Below are 17,957 nucleotides of genomic sequence, written 5' to 3' on the forward strand. Positions count from 1 at the left end.
TTATAAACTCAAAAGTAAAACATCCCGGCACATTAAGTTAATGAAAATTGGGGGAGAAATGTGCTTCCAATTATAATGCAAATATTTTCACAATGCAACCAATGGTCTAAATGATCTTAACCAGTTCTTAATGATCTTCAACAGGCTAATTTAAAAAAAAAAATATATATATATATATATATATATATATATATATATATATATATATATATTTGGGGTGAAATGTGACCCAGACATGTTATTGTGAGATGTAGTTTTTGAAAAGCTATAAATAAGAGTAGCAAATCAAACATTCATTTTCATTTTAAACTACAGCAATTGTTTTTAAATGACAGAACTACAGCCATGTTAAAGGAATGGTTTACAGTACTCAATATACTGGCAGATTAATATGTCTACCATAAACCCTTGCCTATTTACCAACCTCTGCACACACTTCGCTCTTTCTTTCTACTCTGCACATGCTCTCTGCTCTCTTAAACTCATTTGACCTTCATATTTTCCCTGCAAGCAAATCTCTGACGCGTGTCTGACATGACCTTAGCTCTCTTCACTTCAGTCTTTTCAAAACACGGGTGGCAAATCCTTACATGCCCCGTTTCCTACATTCCCATTAGTTAAAATGAGGTACAACATTCCCCTTGACATTCACTTTCACAAAGTATAACGCTGTCTAAAAAGAAAAGAAAAAAACTACTGTCAAGTTTAATATTTCTTTCTTAATCTCTAATATCAGTAAATCAGCCAACGTCCCATATGACGAGTGAGTGTGTCCTGCACAGTGAGGGTAGTAGTCTAACCAAAATGATTGGGAGTGCATCATTGCAAACAATCAAATATGAACTATAAATACAGTTCCCAAACCATCTGAAAGAGGGGGGACTAATACAGCTGTAGGTGAGAGAACCATCATCTGGAAGGCCACGGTTTTCGAACATGCCCTTCTCTATGGCTCTCTCAGTGCTCGGACTGCTGTTTCTTATGGAAGGGGGCTTTAAGGCGACTCCAGAAAGAATGGCTGCGTCGGGTTTTCCTCTCGCTTCCCCGCACCATCTCGGTCTCGTGCTGGCGGATCTGACGCACCAGTGCGGCAAACACCTCGTCGATGTAATAACGGAACGCTGCGGAGGTCTCAAAAAACGGGCACTGGAACTCTCTCGCCAACTGTTTGCCCTCTTCGACAGACACCTGAAGGTGTAAGGACAAAATAAATAAATACATATACAGAACAATAGTAAATATATATGAAAAAGTTTATAAAAGTTATATATGACAAAAGATTCGGCTCAGAGTCTCTTTTGCTGAAAAAAAAGTTGGAAAAAAAAGTAAAACAGTAATATTATAATATAGTAATTACATTTATTTATGTTTATTTTAAATAACTTCATTTGAACAACATTTTGTATTCATTTCAATGTTGAAAACAGGCTTGTATTTTTGTCCTTGATAACTAAAAAGAACAGCATTTAATTGAAATCAGAAACCTTTTATAACATTATTGATGTCTTAATTTCTTTTCAAAATCTTACTGACCTCAAACTTTTGAAAGGTAGTATACAGTGTTAATATAGCCTACACTATACACTAAAGTACAAAATAGGTTACACTTTATTTTAAAGTGTCATTGTTACAGATGTAAGTACTGAGTAATATTAAGCAACTACATGTACTTACTATACGGTTAGGATTTGTTTGAGGGGTAGTTGCATGTAATTATGCATAAATTACTGTTATTACTATGGTAAGTACATGTAACATATGTAACAAGGACACTAAAATAAAGTGTTACCCAAAAATATACGAGTACTATAAAACACTTACACAGCATTTATTAATCTGTTAATGTTAATTTTCTAAACCACAATCTAGCAACCACACAGCAACACCCTCACAACGACTGTGGTGGCGATTCTAGAATTGGTTGTTCAGTGGATTTGGAAATATACCAGTTATGGTACAGTAAGAATCTTTCCAGTGCTTCATATTGTTGTGATGTCAGTCCGTGTTCCCCTGTCTTTTCATGTTTAGCAGTTCCCTGTTATGTCTATTAATCTCCCCAGGTGTTTCAGATTAACCAAGCCCCGTTGTTATCTTGTTTAGCTTGTTTGCCCTTGTATTTAAACCCTGTGTTTTTGTTCAGTCCTTGTGATTTCATTTGATGCTATGTTGCAAAGCTGCATGTTGGTTGTGCCGTTCCCGAATCTGAGTTTGTAAAGTCTGGAGTTTGTTTAATAAAGTGTGCTGCATTTGGATCCTGCTTCCTCCTTGTTTCAACCGCATCGTAACACATATATCCTAAATGCACAATGCAGCCTATTGTAAAAAGCTGAGAAAATGTAGTACTTTGTAACTGAATGTGAACAGACTGAGACATCCTTTAAAATCATGGGTCACACTTTAGATTAGGATCCAATTCTCACTATTATCTAACTATTAACTACAACTTTTGCCTCAATAAACTCCTAATTTCTGCTTATTGATAGTTAGTAAGGTAGTTGTTAAATTTAGGAATTGGGATTAAGGGATGTAGAATGTGGTAATGCAGAATAAGGCATTAATATGTGCTTTATACGTACTAACAAACAGCCAATATCCTAGTAATATGCATGCTGATAAGGAACTAATTAATAGTGGGAATTGGACCCTAAACTAAAGTGTTACCAAATCATACAGCCAACAAGAAGCTTTGTAAGAGAGGCCATCAAGAAGCCTACAGCGACTCTTCAGAAGTTACAGCCTTCCATGACAGAGATGCTTGTGCGAAAGAGTGAAGAACTTATGGTATCTTGGCTAGAGTTTGCCCAAAGGCATGTGAAGGCCAGGAAGATTCCGTGTTCTTCTCAGACAGCACAATGCTAGACTGTGTTTGGCGCATACGCATATCGACAGAGCACATCACAATGACACATCATCCCTACAGTGAAGCATGGAGGTGGCAGCATTGTGCATTAGGGATTCTTCCCTCTGGCAGGCAATGGAGACATCATAAAGACAGAAAGAACATGGATGGAGCTGAGAACAGAAAAATTACCTTCAGTGCAATGACTTTGAAAGATGACAAAAATTAAAAAAACATTAAATTTAAATTAAATTAAAATAAAATAATCCAATTCTAAGCACTGGTGGAACAGTTTAAATTGCTCCTCATAAATGGTACCCTTCCAGCTGGATAAGTAAAGCTACCACTTGTTTTTTTGTTGGCCAAAACCTGTAGATAAGTTGCATTTGAGTACTTCCGGTTGCATCGTCCGGAAGTCAATGGGTTTTTAAAATGTTTATTTTTTTTTGTTAAATGTTTAAAATAAGGTATGTGGCTAACATAAGTGCAAGGTTTTATGTTATGATTTAATGTTTAATTCTACAACATAAAATACATCAGTAATATCCATTTGTGATTTTACTTGTCTTGAAAAGGGCAGTTGCTATCAAATGTCCAAATGGGACTAAAGAAGTTGTCTGGGACATTAAACATCATCACGTTGAACAGCTTAAACTCATTTACTCACTAGTCCGCTTTTTACAGCCTCGTGTTTATAATCACGCTCTTGTTATATTCCAATACACACTTTCAGGGAAGAAGAGAGTGACTTTGAAGTCATGCAACTGTAGTGTAGTTCGTTCAGAGCCTAGGTTTAACTTTTTACTTTAGGATTCAAAATTCAATTAAGTTGTGTTCATTTGTGAAGATTATCATGATTAACAAAATGTGTAAGAATCATAAACTTACTGTATGTTGGTCACAGAGCTTATGTTCTGCAATAATCCAAAACTCCTATTAGGTTTTTGTTGAGGAACCCAGGTGAACTTACAGGTTGGCCTACAAAAATATGTCATCACTGCAGTGCTCTATAACAGCTGCCAAAAATATCTAGCATTTTATAGCCTATAGTATTTTGAATTGATGTGATACATCTTGGTTCCATAATGTATCACAATATTATGCAACAGAATCTGAGGGGGGTGAATATTTATATAAACACTTTATTTCTATAGACCTTATGTAGCCCCGCCCCTTTTCAGCGCTGCGCTCGTTGTCTTTTGCTGCCGGTCTGTATTTTCACAGCGATCCTGCGTATTTATGAATGAACGGCTCGTTTTAAAAGCTTCCCAGTCTACTGACATTTGTTAAGAAATCTGCTTTAAACATTACAATCCCCATGATAACTTTCGTTAACTTTACATTAAGTAAATCCACTTCAAAAGCTAATTACTCCTGGACAGCAATGCCATAGAAATATACAGAGCGACCGCAAAAACGGAAGTTCAAAGACAATATTCTAAAGATGGCGGCGCCCTCGTTTCCCTGGTGCATAAGGTCTACAGGTACAGGGGTTTCTGGTAAATTTTCTCACCTGTCTGAGATGGGCCAGGTCAGACTTGTTTCCCACCAGTACGACGGGGGTGTCCACGGTGCGTCTGACACGGTAGATCAGCTGCTTAAAGTGCCGTGCCTCCTGGAAACTGCGGCGATCCGTGATGGAGTACGAGATGATAAAACCTTCTCCTGCTCGCATGTACTGATCACGCATCGCTGTGAACTCCGCCTGGTATAAGACAAATACATGAGGCCTTGTCCATCCACCTACTCATGAATATGATAACATCAGTTGATAAATTATAGAAATATTCCGAAGATCAATGCAGCTCAGTCAACAGCATTTATGGGATGTTGTGGATTACCACAGACAGTTTCAACTCCTCCCTCAAGTTTTAAACCAACACAAATCATGTTTATAGTTATTCCTTTACAATAGAAGTCTATAGAGTCCCGAAGTTATGACGTCACTTTGTAGGCCAAAACGCGGAAGTGAGTTCAACAACTCTTTGTAGAACACAGATCTTATTTTTTGCGATTTTCCAAAAGTCTATGGGGAAAATGCATAGCTTTTCGATCGAGGGAACCCATGCGCCGCTAACTTCTCTAACTTCGCCGCTAACTGACGTCATAACTTTGGCACTCTATTGGGTAAATACATTCCAGAACTTCTGAATCTCATATTAACCCTGTATGCCTAACATAAGAAAAATCTTCTTTTTTTTATATAAATGGAACCGTTTATTGAACCTTTAGACAACATAAAAACATAAAAGAAAAGTTTGGTCATATTGTTTTTCTTAGAGTATTATATTTGATACATCAGGCTTTTATGGCTCATATAGTATGATATAGTGAGAATATGGAGCTCAGAGGCTCCATTACATGCAATTTGCAGCAGTAGCTGATATTTATTTGGCCAAAAAGTAAGATGAAATTCTGATAGCTTGTAATGTAAATCAATGAGATGCTTTCATAAAATAAATATAAATATCAGTTATCAATTTATATATATCCCAATAGGAGATATTATAATCTATGTATTTATTATTATTAGGCTTAATAGGGTACATTTTCCTTTGCAAAAATATGAATTATAAGAGCTATTTGAACAGGAACACCTATAGGCAGGTGAACATCTGGTTAAATTTTATCGATGTAATTCCTTTGGAATTTTCTTTAAAAAGTCACTATCTTCTATCTTTGTTCATGTCATGCAAAATAATGGAATTCACTGGATTTACATTGTCATGAAAGGCAGTGCTCGAAATGGGTAAAAAAAAAATGCCAGCACTCCCAAGGGTTAAGAAGTGCAGCCCACTTCAAGCACTGATGTCAGGAGTTGAAACATTATATATATAACTTGACACAGAGATTATTAGGCAATTTTACCACATTAGTATGAAATTCCAAAGCTGGCATAATAATAAATAAATACATAAGTAAATATATGAAGAAATGTAAAAAAAAATACATAAATATATACATAAATAAATATACAAAGAAATGTAAAAAAATATATATATACTATTTATACTTTTATTTCATCATTTATGTATAATTGTATATATGTCTACATTTACTTATTTCCATAGTGGATAATTTCACATGTACATGCTTCCGTGTCGAAATATCTTTTATCAGATCTGTTGAAGATGTGGTTTCTGTTCATGTGTGTCAAGCCATTTTAGAAATCCCAATCAGACAATGTTTTTACGGCCATGTACAGGATAAAGAGTATGTATGGTCACCCAATACACATACAGTTAAGGGTGATATTAAATTACTTAAACCATGATATAAGATTTTGGCCATATTGCCCATAAGTCATTTATTTCCTGTGTGACTTGCAAAGCCTCGTGTTTCGTTTGGTCACACCACAAGGTTTCACTGTGGCCTCAAAGCTTCAGCATTGCCACTCTGAGCTTGATTGCTATGTCTAAGGTAAAACATGCCCCTCTCATTACCATATGGACAAAGAAATGTAGAAATGAATAAATCTATAAATAAATGTGGAAATAAATAAATGTAGACATAAAAACAAATTTTCTAAGCGAGTACTTGTCTGTCGAGCTTGTTACAGCAGGATGGATTCTGATTGGCTGTCAATGTTTTTATCGTTCATCAGCTGGATAAAATTGTTCTTAAAGTGATTCCAACGATATCATTTCTCTGTGCCGTTATTGTTATAGCAGTCGTATGAACTTTGCTATTCTTTAATATTGAAAAATATTTTTTGAACTACGTATTTTCGTTATCTTTATAGTTATCGTCCTTGGTGTGAACGGGCCTTAAGTCTTGTGTTTATACTTTTGGCCTCATAGTGCATTCCTGTAAACTAGGATTTTTATTTTTATTTTAAACAAGTGATTAGTATAGGTCAAGTTTTCTGACTTAATTGACATTATGCCACAGATGCATTATGAAACATTCCTTGAATGTCTCAACAATGTTACCAATTGAACCGTAAACTAGATTATTATACTGTAGGCAAAATTTAATTAAACTCGTGATGAGATGACTAATGTATTTTATAACAGTGCTGAGTGATCCAATGAGGATAAAGCAGCTGACTCAGAGAGAAACATTGTGCCTGTGTGTTTGTGTCTTGTGAAGTGACGGCCGCAAAGACGAAAACAGAAAAAGGGAAGTGAGACATATTGTTGAAGGAGAACGACCCTCTTATAGTCTGCAAAATAGAGTGTTAAGTTGACTTGACTTCACTAAACTTTACAACAGAGGTTTTTGCGCTTCAGTGTCTGTCTGATTCTTGTTTTGTTTTCCATGTGCTCATCTTTATCACAACATCCCTCCCGCCTACCTGTCCTGCTGTGTCCAAGATGTCCAGGTTTGCTGGCTCATCATCAATGCGGATCTGTGTTTTATAGGCATCCTCTAAAAACAGTAAAAACACATGCATGAACATAATGCAATGGTTGATGAGGGATCGCAACAACATTAAACAGCTCATATACTGTATTAGGGCTGTCAACGTAAACGCATGTGATTAGTTCAAAATCCTTAATGCCTTAAAATTATTTTTCTCATTATTCTGCATTATTATTTTATTATTATTCATTATTATTATTTATTGAACATAATTTATGTCACGCACTTACATGATCTTAGAAGTCGGGAGTTTATCACACTGAGCATCTACAATGGTGCAAGCACCTGTAACTTTGGTAGGAGGACTTTTTTTATTCTATTATTTCATTTCTCTTCTTAAATTCAATTTTTCTTCTCTGTTAAGTTTTCAACGCACATCGACGCACTGATCGCACATTGTATTTATGCACCGACACATTTCAGTACATTCACGTTGTTTCAACAATGGTTTAGGTTTTTATATCTCCATGTGGTTCTGTTCGATATCGCAACTTGACTTGTCTAAAATTTAAACAAGCTCTTTGCTGTTGCACTGTACACATACTATATTGTGAATTCTGAAAAGTATTTTTTCTTTGGTGTGCATAAATTTATGAATTAGCTATTTGGAATCCTTATATCATTTGGTTATTTGGTGTCCTTTGGAGTCTCCAGGTGTCCTTTTTTGGAAAGACACCTAAAAAAAACTTGCAGAAAACACAGTTTTGTGAGAATCACCTTCAATCTAATTGTTTACTTTGATGGATATAGAAACTGTGATGGATATAGCAAATGATGACAAAATGAACGTGTTAAAAATATAAATAAGTGTGTGTGATTAATGCAGCCTTGGTGAGCATTAGATACTTCTTTCTAAAATGTAAAAAAATTCTTACCAACCCCAAACTTTTGAACGGTGTATGAGACAGAGACAGCAAAATGGATTCAACATAGCAAAAGAAAAATGGCTTGTAAAATACCCAATTTACATTGTAAAAATTAATTTGACATCACCTCAAAAATAAAATGTGTAATTTCTGAGACACTACCGAAAATTACTGGTTGCTCAGGTTGCTCATTCAACATGGATAGCAGAAAGTATTACAACCTTTATATATATATATATATATATATATATATATATATATATATATATATATATATATATATATATATATATATATATATATTCCATTAATTTGCATCAAATTAAATATGTCATCCATCTAGGCTAAGACTCACTGGGCCACTTTTTGACAGTCATCCTGAATTCACCATAATTTGCTCGTCTATACCAGTAAGGTCACAAAAATGTAACACAATATCAATATGAAATGTAATATAATAATTAACTGTTAAGTTAAGACGACATGTTAGATATTTCCTCACCGATAGTAGGGTCATGATCCTCTGGAAATCTGTGACTTATAAACTGCATGATGATGGCTATGAGACAAAGAAAAAGAGACAAGCAGAGTTCTTACATAATTGTGATATCATGAAATACAACAAGAGGAGTGTAAACATCTCCCCCTTCTCCCTCATGCGGAACAAACACACCCTGCTGTCGGCATGTATTTGCTCTGTATGCGCTCTCTGCTCTGTTCCCATGGAGACAGCGATATAAAGAGAGAATATCAGTCACCCTGAAGAACCTTCTGTAGTGCAGTCTCAAACAAGGAGAGCAAAGCTTGTGCATCCTCACCAGGTGACCTCCACTCATCTCCTAGGCAACAGACTCCTGGAGGCGAAGGAAGTTGCTAGGCACCTGCACCTTCATAACGACCAGACTGAAGCACTGAGCCAACACCCACACCTTTATTGTCTGGCTGCCAGGCACTGTTTGTCTACAACTGTAAACCAGCCTACTGTCTGACCACAATACTGGGCTGCATCGAAAGAGAACAATATCCCGATAGGAAAATATCCCAATAAAAGTGCATGAAGAAAATAGACACAAGGGTAAATCGCACAAAAACATTTCATGTTAAATTCAAATGAAGAAAATTTTTCATAATTTCCATTACAGTATTTTCAATTATGATCATATTAACTTGCCAATGCTGTAATATAGCACTGTCGGGCCAGTGCGAGCCAGGGCTTTCAAAGGGCCGTGCCGGGCTAATATAGCCCTGGGCCTGTAGCACCGAGCCCAAAACACACTGCGTTTCCACTGTCGGGCCAGAAGCTCCACAGCACTTCACCAAAACACGCCTCTGGAACAACGTCACACATCATTTCAGTTTTATAAAAAAAAATTTTTTTAAATGGAAGTTTTATCAGAAAACTAATCAGAAATAAATCCCTGGGAACTGCGTGATCGCAAAACAAACATGATAAAAGCGACCGTTTGCTGGCAGTTTTGTTGTTTACTTGAATATTTAAAACCCAAGAATCGATGTTTTACCACAGGTTTACAATAAAAAGTGATACATTGATCATAATTAATTAATTTGTGTCAAAATTGCACATTAGTCACACAGAAATAAAGTGGTTAACCGTTCTATTTCTAAAAAGAAAGAGGACAGACATACTTATTCAGTCGCATCTGATTCTGTTTATCTGGTAGTTACAGGACATATTTACATCACATTTAGAAAGAATGATCATTTCTACAAATATGCCACCAAAAATACAACCCAAGGAGCTTTAGCACTCTCTCCCAGTAGGCTAGTTATATAAATATAAAGTATAAAAAGACGAGGCTACTGACAGATAAAATAAAAACATGATTGTGATAGCCTTTATGATTTGTCTGATTTCTTCAAGCGTTCATATTTACCATGTTTACTATGGTAATGTAGCCTGACAAGACAGACCCAAATCAAGATGTTGGGTCTTGGAGCACACCATTGGCAGGGCTCAATCCGAGGGGCGGGATAAACGGTTGTCTTTCAAATTCCCTCGGCAAGCAATAGGATAGCGTTACAACCAACCAGAGCAACGAAGAAGGTGACGTAGTCAGAGCGACGGACTTCAGTGTCGTTCTTTGTTCTTTTTTCAAAGAAAAGCTTAACTCCAAGTTTTTTTCCAGCTCGCAAGCCAATGGAGAGTTGCTAGACGACACTGGCTGCAAACTAAAATTTGCTGCCGCTAGGGTGCATCTAGATTTCTAGGCTAATGGTAATGGTTAGCGTGCATAGTCTTTTGCATCGCGTATAAATATTTCTACCTTTTACGGTGGTCAGAATCCACATTGGATCACAAACAGAAGGCATTCAAACATGAAAGTGAGAAAGTTTTTTTTTTTTCTCACCAGCCACTGTGGCTAGTGATTTTCCAAAGTTACTAGTAGCCACTCAGCATTTTCACTGGCCACAATTTTGACATCGGTACCATGGGGAAAAACTGCCATATAGATATTTTGAATATTATCTCATTATTTGGCAGCAGGTATATTAGGCTGCTGTTACTTTAAGACCTGATGCACGGACCCATTATGATTTATCTCTCTCAACTGTTTACGTTCTCTTAAATAACTCAATTTAGCACTGAGAGGCTGCTTTATGTGCACGCATGAAATTCAAGCCCTGTAAGACCTACAATATTGATCTTGCGCAATTGAAGCGCGTGAGTCAGGGGAGGCGGGTTTATGTGTCATCTCGCTGTCGGAGAGATGAGAGAGATGAGAACGTGCAGCTGGTATCGTGTATCTATTCTGTGGAAAATTAGTATTGGAAGCATTTCAGATATTTAAGTATCGATTTGTATCGAAAAAATATATATTTTTGACAACAGTACATGCACTTAGTTTATTATTTCAGATGCCTTTTTAAAAGACTACAGAGTTATCCATTAGCATTCTCAGTGGTTATTGCTCACCTTCAAATCTACCATCTTTGTACAGTCCCAAACCCAATTATGAACTGTGATGTCACAGACAGTAGACCAGAGAAGCCCAAAAAAATGTTTTAAGAAGAGCCAAATGGTCATGTCTGTTTTGTCACTGTTTAATGTTTCCTTGTTTGTCTTGTGCCTGAGCAGATGCCTTTGTCTTTGTTTGTGTTGGCCATGTGATCCTCTCATTCCGCCTCCTTGTTCCCGTTACCACACCCCCTTGTTTAGTCCTTGTCTAGTCCTCATTTGCTTGATTGTGTGTACCTGTTCCTCATGTGCTCTGCTCCCTTTATATTGTGTTTCTGTCCTTCATGTCTTTGCTGGTTCGTTTTGTATCCTATGGTATGTTCCTGTTCGCTTGCACGTGTCTGCAGTTCTAGTTGTGTATTTGATTGTTTCTAGATCTAGTGTATCCAATTGTTTCTAGTTCTAATGTATCCTAGCCTACTACAGACCAACAATGTATTGTAGCCCAGATGGGATGTGAAGTGAAGTGAAGTGAAGCTTTCTGAACCAGCGAAGCATTCAACACAATTGTATCGCACAAAGGTTCATTGCTCGAAGCTTTTCAAATCAGAGCTCGACCAGGACCAGGACCTCTGCTGGTGAAAGTTAGGGAAAGCGCTGTGTCGCAAAATGTTTCAAAACCAACCAACGCATTAATCTTAGAAGCAAAAATAAATGAATGGATGGATGAATAAATTAATGAATCAATATATTAAATACATGACAATAATCTGTTCCATTGCATATACTAGTAACTCAAAATAACAAAGAAAACATTTTGTATTGTGGATGTGAAAATTTTTCCTGTTTGTAATCAAATAAAACTCATGAATAGAGGAAGTAATTAAATGCAGGTGCACACACACACACACACACACACAAACACACACACACTTTCACACGATTATGTAAATCTGTAGCCTACTACAGACCAACAATGTATTGTAGCCCAGATGGGCAAGGCTTATAGCGGCTTTGTACTTAATGATCATTGTAAGAAGTGTTCTTTAGAATTACTGGTGCTTGGGGAGAGGGTAGTGCTTATAGTGTTTTGAACTGGGACCAGTCCTTTGAAACAGTGGGAGTATGTATCAGTGGCGGCTGCTGGTCTTTCAAAGAGGGGAAGCTCATTTTCAGCCTACATCATAATTTTTTTTTTTTATTTATACTTAAAAAAATATATATATATATATATATATATATATATATATATATATATATTGATCGTTCATTCATTCATTCATACATACAGTATATATATATATATATATATATATATCATGGCAGGCTAAATCAAAGGTCATCGCTCACTGAAGTAGACAAAGAAAATGTTATGCTTTTGAGAGTCTCCACTGAATTGACACAGAAAAAAAAACATCTATAACTATAACAATATTTCATACAAGTGCTATAAAAAAAAAAATTAATGACATTTTTTTTAATGCTCAAAAAGGTAGGGACACCAATCCGACGCCAAAGAACTATGAAAGCCAACTGTGTTGTCGCCTCACGTCGAGGAAAAATCTACGCTTGAACACACCGAAAGGACTACAGGCGACTGTCAGCTACAATGCTGTCAGCTATGGCTGCGTGTAAAGGAGATAACTGTCTATTAAAGCAGATATATTCGTCTATATTCGTCATTCAAAAAGGGAAAGCAAAAAGTAAGATTGCAGGTATACAAACCATAAACAAAGCAGTGCTTACTTACCGTTTTGAATATCAATCATGCTGATCACGTGCAGTGGAAGGCTCAGGTAAGATGACGTAAAACTACAACAGCCTTTCTGTCTGTCCCGTCATGACTTCTGTGCTCGCTTTCATCAATTTTGCTCTTATTCTTGTGCAAAGACTCGTTCGCTAAACTGAACAGCCTATCAGAGTTCTCTCTCTCACCGACGGCCCAACGCCGATTCTACATTTTGAATCGGCAAATAGAAAACGACGGCATCCGACTAGAGCCACACACTGAAAAAACTGGGGGGAAAAATCCAACACCAACACACTGAAAAAACGAAGTCGTCAGTCGACACTTAAAAACGGCCTGACGTTACCTGAAGCCCGATCGTCGGCTTGGTGTGTCCCTGGCTTAAATATGTTCCAAAACACACAGTGGCCTTTACATATCCTTTATGAAAACATATAATTTCTTACAAAGAAAAGTGTTTTAAGGGAGATGGATGGGATAAAGTGGGGAAGAGATTTGATTTTTACTTGATCACTGGAGGATTTAAGCATTATAAAGTGACTTTCTAGTAGGTCCCTGTTTAAGCTACTTAGAGGTGGGCTATTTCACCAAAACATTTAACACAATATGAGTAATGTTCAAGCTCAGTAAGGAAAGAAATCAAAATATAATAATTATTTCTAAAGATTTGTCGAAATAACTTATCGAATTACAGCTGTTCTTTATATTTCTCAACATCATCACTTAAAAATGTTAAAAGCATTGAAGGGATAGTACACCCAAAAATGAAAATTCTGTCATCATTTACTTTCCCTTAAGTTGTTCCAAACCTGTATGAGTTTCTTTATTCTGCTGAACACCAATAAAAAATTATATTTTGAAGAATGTTGGTAAACAAACAGTTGACAGCACCCATTGACAGAACAGAAGAAACTCATACAGGTTTATAACAACTAGAAGGTGAGTAAGTGATGACAAAAATTTCATTTTTGGGTGAACTATCCCTTAAATGCATTTCACGAGTTCCTTTGTCCATATCATTTTTAAAGCGTATTTGGCTTGCTGTCCGCAGTGCAGGGGCTAGAGGAAGCAGTTTTAACTCGAGCTTAGATATACCCCGCATTGGGACTACAAATGCTTGGATGATGAGTATGGTAGCAAGATGCCTAAATTATGTTGATGGAGTTGGGGAGGTGGAGGGATGCCAAAACAGCTGATGCCAGAGCAAGTTGAGTGGCTGCTTATATGCTCCGGCAGTTCATTGAAAGATTAGATGGGTTCACTCCTCCCGAAATTACGTTGTGAACTTCACTGACATAGACATTACAGTACGGTATATCAACAACAGAGAGACAAACAGAGAGAGAGAAGAAGAGAGAGGGGGAGAGAACTGCGTTACTTACCACTTTTGCCCACACCACCCTCTCCTAACATCACCAACTTGTACTCGCGGGAGTGACCCCCTGTGCTCCGTGAGGACTCCATCCAAATCACTGGAACACACATCACACAAAACAAAATGTTGTTTAAAATAGTTTGAAAAACTTTAAGTTTAAAGGTTCAAGTTTAAAGTATACTTTAGAGACGGACGGACGGACGGTAGATGGATGGTCCTTGGTGATTTGTCAAGTCATCATAATAAACAATAGAACCCTCAGTGTCTAATTCCACAGCTGCACTAGTGCATGAATGCGGGCCTGTAGCGGAACATCAAAAAAACACCCAGAATAAAAAGCACTTGTAGAGGCTGCATTTGACACCCAAGCTTCTGTTTGATGGAGAAGAGGAAGTGAGTCATTCTTTCGAGCTATTCATGTGACAAAGCGAAGCATCCACAGGGTGGGTGTTACATTAACCACAGTCAATAATAGATTATCTGCCAGTGTACCCCTGTCTGATGCATTTTCCCATTGTCATTGACTGTAATGCTGCATTAGTTACTGTAGAGCAGGCAGCCCTTCTATGTGATTTCCAACAGTCGAAATAACACCTGACCTGAGTAGCATTCTTTACGTTTTGAGCAACTCTATTTAATTGTGTGTGTTAAATGCAGCTCCTCTAACTCTCATTTTGTATATCCATATAATGTTTATTTGATTATATTTTGTGTGTTAGAGTTTTTGTGCTGCTGTCGTAATTGATTGTCATTGTTTATGGGAAAGCAAGCGAAAATTTTATTCATGAAAGAAAAAGTTATGAGCAGCTCTTGTGGTGTCCAACATTGAATTTAACATTGTTAGTTAATAATAAATGGCTCAGCAATTTATTATCAAATAAATACCAAAAAGGGTTTAAATTATTTAAGTTGACAGAATCATTATTCTGCAGCCCCTATTATTGTCACTTTTAATCAGTCATGAGAATCATAAATTCAACCAATTTTTTCTGGTATTGGACTTTCTGTTGCCCCTTATTTACCATGGTAACTATAGTGCACTTTGGGGTACCATAGATTATATATAATGTATAGTATTTACACTTTATAATATAACATTTTTATTGTTAGAAAATTGCAAAAACACAAAAGAATATGAGTTTTAAACTATTCAGGTATGATGCAAATTGTGGTAACAATGTTGGACAAAAATATAAACATCACAGAAAATACAGCAGCTAAACTTAGTTCGGCCTCGAGCTTCAAAATCAAATTATATAATTTGCTGACAGTTTTATTGTAGCTACTTGATTATTGTAACCGTGTAACTGAGGTATGTTGGCGGAAACTATGGTTGCTGTAGTACGTTTGAAAGGGAACTTTAGTATAAAGGCCTTTTGTCATTGAGTGGCACAAACCCTCCGCTTTAAATATACCCAAGTTAAAAGGGAAACTTGCACAACCACGAAAAAAGAGTATTTTAAACTAGCAAAAGATGAGTAGCAGCCTGGTAATTATTTCATGACCGAGTTTGAAATGAACCGCACTACAGGACTGGATTAACTGCAATGCAATAGTTTGTGATATTAATAGACAGAACGCCTCGACGACATTCTTTGAGTTAACCTTTGACAATGCATCATATATATGTGTGTGTGTGTGTGTGTGTGTGTGTGTGTGTATAAATAACGTTATTAGTTATATTTTCAACGTTTATTTTATAATTTTTTAGTGGTCATCAAAATTTCCGCGAAACTTTTAACACTCTTTTGAAGTTGTTGAAGAAGAGCCCACAATTCATCGATGTGAGTGAGTAAACGTATACTTCAGCGACAGTTTATTAAAATAAAATAAACTAACGAAACATAGTAGCCGCCGCCGTTACAGTCATTTTGCTTTTAAAAAGTGTGATTCTGTAGGCTACATGATAAAACAATGACATCGAGTTGAGTTACTTGGTGGCTTACCTGTGTCACAGGATCTCTGTCTCCATTGGGACTTTTGTATCGATGCAAATTATGTTTAAATATTTGATGTTAGAAAATTCCTGCCATACAATTCTCACTGTAAACATACAAAGCCATGGACGAATGGAGCAGCTTAGAAGATGCTGGGTCCTAAAGCCCGCACAATTACATTCAGGCCATTGACAATTGACAATGACAAAGTAGAACCCTAACATAATAAGTTATAGAATGAAATATAATTATCATAAATCAATTTACATACATAAATCAATTAAAGACTAGTTAGTACAGTTATTTTTCCTTTCTGTAAAACTAAAATAAATTAAAATTGTATGAGTAAAGTTATAAATATACAACAATAAAATAAATATATGGTATTTAATCTCCATATTAACAAAGAGTATAGAAGAACAAGAGGCGAAACTCTGATGCTTTTTTGGAAACAGCCACTATGGCCGCCATTTTGGGATGAAAATTCCAACTGGAGTTACTGGACAACAGCAGATAACAGTTAATCCAATCATTAAATACACATTTGAGGTAGTTTTTTCTTGCTTTTTTTGAGTATTACCATTTTATGCAACTTTACACATCGATTACTATTATTAGATACCAACTCCACTAGGCCTGAAATAAATTTTGTACGTTTTACCCATACAAAAATGTAATATTTGGCCATATATATATGGCCATATATGTTATATTTTAAATAGCATGACATCTATACATCTAAATGACATCTATACATATATTTGACTTATCTGAGAACACAATATAGCCTATGCCTGCAACAAATATGAACATTTATGTGTCCAAACATGTGAAGAAAATATTTGAGTTAATCTATATATGATACCATATCTGCATATATTACAGAGTATAGTATTGGTTTCTCCCATATATGGACAACATTAAGTATAAATATGGGACATATTTGTTTCCCACATATTTAATAAATGTATGTAAACATACATGCATGTGATACTGATGCATCGAAATAAGTACTTATATGCATATGTAGATATATGCGTCTTAGGCTACATATATTTAACATTTATGTGCATATACAGAAAAATATATGGCACTTACAAGAAAACGGCCATTTTTTCTATATTGTTTCATATATGTCTATGTGTTTTATATGAATTTTGCATATATTCTCATATAGGCAGCAGACATATGGGCACTGACATTAGGCTATATATGTAATTTACTTATATTGACATATATTACATTTCTGTATGGGTAATCCCCTGGATTATGCTACAAACATGATGATCTTATAGAACACGATGGACAGTGGCTGATTTTTTCTGTTTACATAGTCTTGCTTTAACGGTCATTAATATAAGATAGTAGCTAGCCTACTGCAAAAAAAAAAACAAAAAAACAGTTGACTGTAAAGCTTTTTTATTGCTGTTATATTGTCCAACATTCCCAATTATCTGATATAGCATGTCCTTTACTTACTGTTATATGTTGGTATTAATTCAGGGTTTGTAATGCTAATACTAAAGGTTTTGTGGGAAAAAAAGTAGGCCTACAACCCCAAAACAGAAAAAGTTGGGACATTTTGTAAAATGGTGGAACTCGCGTTTTCAGCCATGACTTAGGTGGCACATGCGAAGCAGACCAAGCTGGAGTAGTGAAGATGCTGAAGCCATAAGGCCCAGCATTTTCTGAAACCTTTTGAGCGGGACTATAGTGCCGCAGCGGAAGGATCTCATGGCGCGCTGAACGTTCAGTCCGCGCTCCGGCGACAGGCGCGCTGTCATAGACAGCGAGTCCAGTACTTTGCCCAGAAAATAAATTTTCTGACTGGGAGACAGCGAACTTTTCGCCCATATGACTGTTAGACCCAGGTTCTCGAGATGCTTGAGTAATATGGTGTTCTATGAGCAC

At 36.3% G+C, this 17,957-nt stretch overlaps 1 protein-coding gene across 2 annotated transcripts; it reads right to left on the reverse strand.

The window, feature by feature from the left end:
- Positions 1–287: 287 nt before the first annotated feature.
- rit1 (Ras-like without CAAX 1) lies at positions 288–16,184 on the reverse strand. 2 transcript variants are annotated; one of them, XM_077196556.1, is made up of 6 exons: positions 16,056–16,184; positions 14,117–14,206; positions 8,573–8,629; positions 7,137–7,210; positions 4,353–4,544; positions 288–1,188 (listed from the first exon to the last, which is right to left on the reverse strand). In XM_077196556.1, exons 2-6 carry the CDS (start codon positions 14,196–14,198, stop codon positions 958–960), a joined length of 636 nt encoding a protein of 211 aa, XP_077052671.1. In that variant the 5' UTR covers positions 14,199–14,206; positions 16,056–16,184; the 3' UTR covers positions 288–957. The 2 variants fall into 2 exon arrangements, with proteins under 2 accessions (XP_077052671.1, XP_077052669.1); XM_077196554.1 differs by lacking the exon at positions 16,056–16,184 and adding an exon at positions 14,291–14,417 and having other exon boundaries at positions 823–1,188.
- Positions 16,185–17,957: the final 1,773 nt, after the last annotated feature.

This window comes from Siphateles boraxobius, unplaced genomic scaffold, assembly GCF_051911475.1.
Source record: "Siphateles boraxobius isolate OS27281-9 unplaced genomic scaffold, OSU_SipBor_1 35, whole genome shotgun sequence".
NCBI lineage: Eukaryota > Metazoa > Chordata > Actinopteri > Cypriniformes > Leuciscidae > Siphateles > Siphateles boraxobius.